General features: G+C 45.6%; 1 protein-coding gene across 2 annotated transcripts in view; it reads right to left on the bottom strand.

The window, feature by feature from the left end:
- The window catches only part of LOC119354387 (WD40 repeat-containing protein HOS15-like), a 21,589-nt gene that overhangs the window by 8,733 nt on the left and 9,067 nt on the right, over positions 1-3,789 (bottom strand). For both annotated transcript variants that reach the window (XM_037621119.1, XM_037621120.1), the window contains exon 10: positions 1,899-1,973. In XM_037621119.1, coding sequence (XP_037477016.1) covers positions 1,899-1,973 — 75 coding nt within the window. The remainder of the gene's footprint in view (positions 1-1,898; positions 1,974-3,789) is intronic.

The raw sequence follows: 3,789 nt of genomic DNA, 5'->3' as shown, positions 1-3,789 counted from the left end.
GCGGGGCGGGGCGTGGCGGAGGAGAAGGCCGGGCGGCCAGCAAGCGCGAGGAGGAGGCGGGGCGGCGAGGAGGCGGGTGGGGCGGAGGAGGCGGGGGCGGCGGACGTGGTCCCCGCTGGCGAGAGAAAGCGGGGCAGCGCAGGGGAGAAAGCGACGGGAGAGAGAAGGCGGGGCGGGAGGAGAAAGCGACGGAAGAGAGGCTGCAGGTGGGCCATTTGAGGCAAAAAGACCAGCGCCGGCGTCCCTAGCTGCCCCCCGGGGGGCTGGGTTTGGGGTGGGATCGCCGGGCGCAACTTTAATCAACTCCGGCGAAAAACAAGGCTTTGGGGGCGTGAGTGGAGAGGTTTTTCGTCGCCGGGGGTACAAAAGTGCTCCTGGGGGGCTTCTTGGGGGCCTAGTGGAGATGCTCTTAGAGTCACTTGAGAGCCTTCATGTGTGAAAGAGTCAGGAAGTTTGTAAAGGACTAGAGAGCGTCTCTTTGTGTGAAAATCTACCACAAGTGAGGCTCCCTTTGTGGTTGCCATGGTGGAATAGGTGGACTAGGCCCTTGGTGGCATAGCGAGCCAAGACCTTTGTGGTTGTAGGATTTTGTATACAAACCTCCGCCAATGAGTAAGATTGCACCAACAATCCAAACCTCAGGTAAGATCACCTGTGTGCGATCTCTTCCCCTTACTACTTCACTTATTGCAAACTTTGCTTCCGCTCTTAATTTATAGACTTGCATGCAACTAGGGGTACTTAGTTTAAATCCTTCCCACTAGAAAGGATTAATTTTTGATATCTTTTATTCAACACCACCCCACCCCCACGGCCCCACCCCCACCCCCCAAGACAAGTAATCATGCAAAGAGCACGAAGACGCGCAGTTCACGTTCTCCAGAAGTTCATGGCCCATAACCCCACGGACAAACAACCTTGTGGCCAACCCCAATGTCTCCACGCTGCTCTCCGCCACCGTTCTTCTCCTCCTACCTAGTAACACAGTGGCGTTAGTACCACCACCACATCCTCCAGTTTCGAGAGTCTAAGCCATCACACTCGTTGTCACAACATGCAAGGTGTGACAATCTCGTTGTCATAGGCTCACTATCAGAATCCCTCTATTTTCGAGAGCTCTGAGTTTTCGCGCACCTTGCCTATCCGAACCTGCTAGAGCTGTCGTCAGGATACTTTGTTGTCATCGTGATCAACAGCAAGATGGCGGATGTGACCAAGGACATGGCAAAGGGGGCGTACAAGAAGACAAGTCCTTGCTTTGACGAACCCTAGCCATGCTCTCATCTCTCGATGCAAGCATGTTTCCATATGCCAGGCTCTCATGCAACATCTGTCACGGCCAGGCAAACCTACATCACCATACCGCTGTCCACGAACATCACCTCCACGAGGGGGCAGGCATGCAGGCCTGTAAAGGTAAGCTCGTCGTCCTTTGCATCAGTTGCTCCTCAGCTTCCTAAAATTGATGGAAGACTTGAGGCTTTTTTACAGTTTCCAATCCCCTACTTACACCCCAACGAATAAACTAGTGGACCGGTGCTAGCAGATATGTGTTACGGAGGCCTCGTGTATTTAGGACTGTGCACCATATAGACAAGTTTGTTAACTTAAATGAGTATTTTCAGAGTTAAAGCACAAAATTGCACCGTCCCAAATAGTTTAATGGCTGTAGGTGTTTGTTTCACTCAAATAGACAGTTGAGATACTTATACATCTAGGAAAAAATGGAAAATGCAAGGTAACATACAGTAATACATTACTCAATAGCAAGACAATGAAAAAATAACCAAAACAAAACAGCCGACAGGGAGCCTGAATTATTAGTTCGTGATGTCTTGTACACAATGATGCAAGAACTAGAAAAACTATTAACTACTGTACAGAAAGCAAGATGATACCTTTGCAGTCCAATCATCAGAACAAGAAGCCAACAAAGAACCAGTTGGATCCCACTTGATAGCATTAACTTCACTCTGGACAGTGTATTTATAGTCAGGTGGCTACTACGCCAATACTTTTTAAGTAAAAAAATATTAATTATATTTTCATGGACAAGAATGGTACTGTAACTTATTAGGACAAACATTATGAAGCTATATAACTAATAGCTGCTCAGTGATTATACTCAATAATTCCCGGTAGCATCTAAAATTATCTAGCCAAGCAATTTATGTATGGACAAATGAAGATAGTCATCCAAACAAAATGGTGAAGAGATGGAATTAATTGATCAGTTATTCTAGAATATGAAGGGGAAAAAAGGATGACTTGTAAAACTAACCCACCAACATGAAATGATTTTCATTTGATATAATATAATATTCATACTTTGGGGAACTTACTAACTGCGGAAGAATACTATTGAGAATTTCCACATCAGTTTTTTGGTTGTAAGGATCAAGCCAAGAAAAGGCACACGCAACACAGAAAGAATTTCGCACAGTTCGAACCCCAAGAAGCCTATCTTTACAACAACCCCATGAACCAGCATACCCAGCCGCAGCCTCCCTCCACCATCCACAGAATCCCTATGGCCTCATGTGGCTCCCCACTCGTCGGAGACTAATCTGGACTATCCCAAGCTTGCCATGGCCGGAGGGTGACCTTCTCCGTGCTCACTGCTGCCGGAGCACGATATCCTCTAGATGGGTCACCTTGCAGCTGACAGAACTTGGTGGAGTCGGTCTGCACCGACTGGTGAGTCTACCATGGTGCCACAGCCATCCCAAGTTGATACCATCCTCCTTGTCGGGCGAGGTGTGGGATTTGAGCGATACTGCACTCCACGACACGGTCATATAAAGACCTACTCCGGGGTTCACGATGCCTACGCACAGCTTGTCGTGGAACTTTGGGTTCAGCTGGATGGTAGGTGCCAAAGATGCAGGAAAAGATTTATCTCTGTTCTTTACCACCTGATTGGCCAAATTGTTTGAGAACTAACACGATGTGATGTTATCAACTATCGGCTATATTTCAAGTTTGTACTAGAAATGAAAAGCATTTTTATAGTTTGAATGAGCCTTCATAAAGTACCCTGTGATATATTGGAAAATAACTAAAGGTCTTGAACTTTCTTTTATTCTCGGGATGTTCTATTCAGACATGAAAAAGATCAAATTATTCTATCTGCTAAAGCGATTTGCATGACAATGGCGGAGCGGAGTGGTGATACAATGGCAGAGCCGAGAGATGGGCAGGTAGGGATGAAGGGAGGAGGATGACAATTCTTTGTCTTCTTCTGTTATAAGGGTAGATAAGGAGACGCTGTGAGGAGAAAGAGGATCAAAAGGGTGCATAGCATCTCTACTCCTAATGGACGAATTGGTTGAATAGTCCCCCCCACTTTCAACCGGTTTATTTTCAACCGGTTTATTTTCAACCGGTTTTTCTTCGTCCCACCTCCCACCAGCCCCTCCCACCGGTTTTTCTCTTTTCTCGTCTGACCGGCAATACCCAACGTATTTATGGTAATCAATTATAATTAATCCACGTATAGTAATAAATCAATCCAGGTATGGTAAGGTCATAACTCAGGAAATTTTGAATATGGTAATTATATGGTAATAAATTTAAATTACCCCAAAGGCTATCAATCCAGGTATGGTAAGGCCATAACTCGGGAAATATCGAATATGGTAATAAATTTAAATTACCACCAGGTATGGTAAGGCTATCCACGTATGGTAATAAATCATATAGTAATAAATCATAATTAATCCACATATAGTAATAAATCAATCCAGGTATGGTAAGGTCATAACTCAGGAAATTTTGAATATGGTAATT

This window comes from Triticum dicoccoides, chromosome 2A, assembly GCF_002162155.2.
Source record: "Triticum dicoccoides isolate Atlit2015 ecotype Zavitan chromosome 2A, WEW_v2.0, whole genome shotgun sequence".
Classification (NCBI taxonomy): Eukaryota; Viridiplantae; Streptophyta; class Magnoliopsida; order Poales; family Poaceae; genus Triticum; species Triticum dicoccoides.
This window is presented reverse-complemented; position numbering and strand designations above follow the sequence as displayed.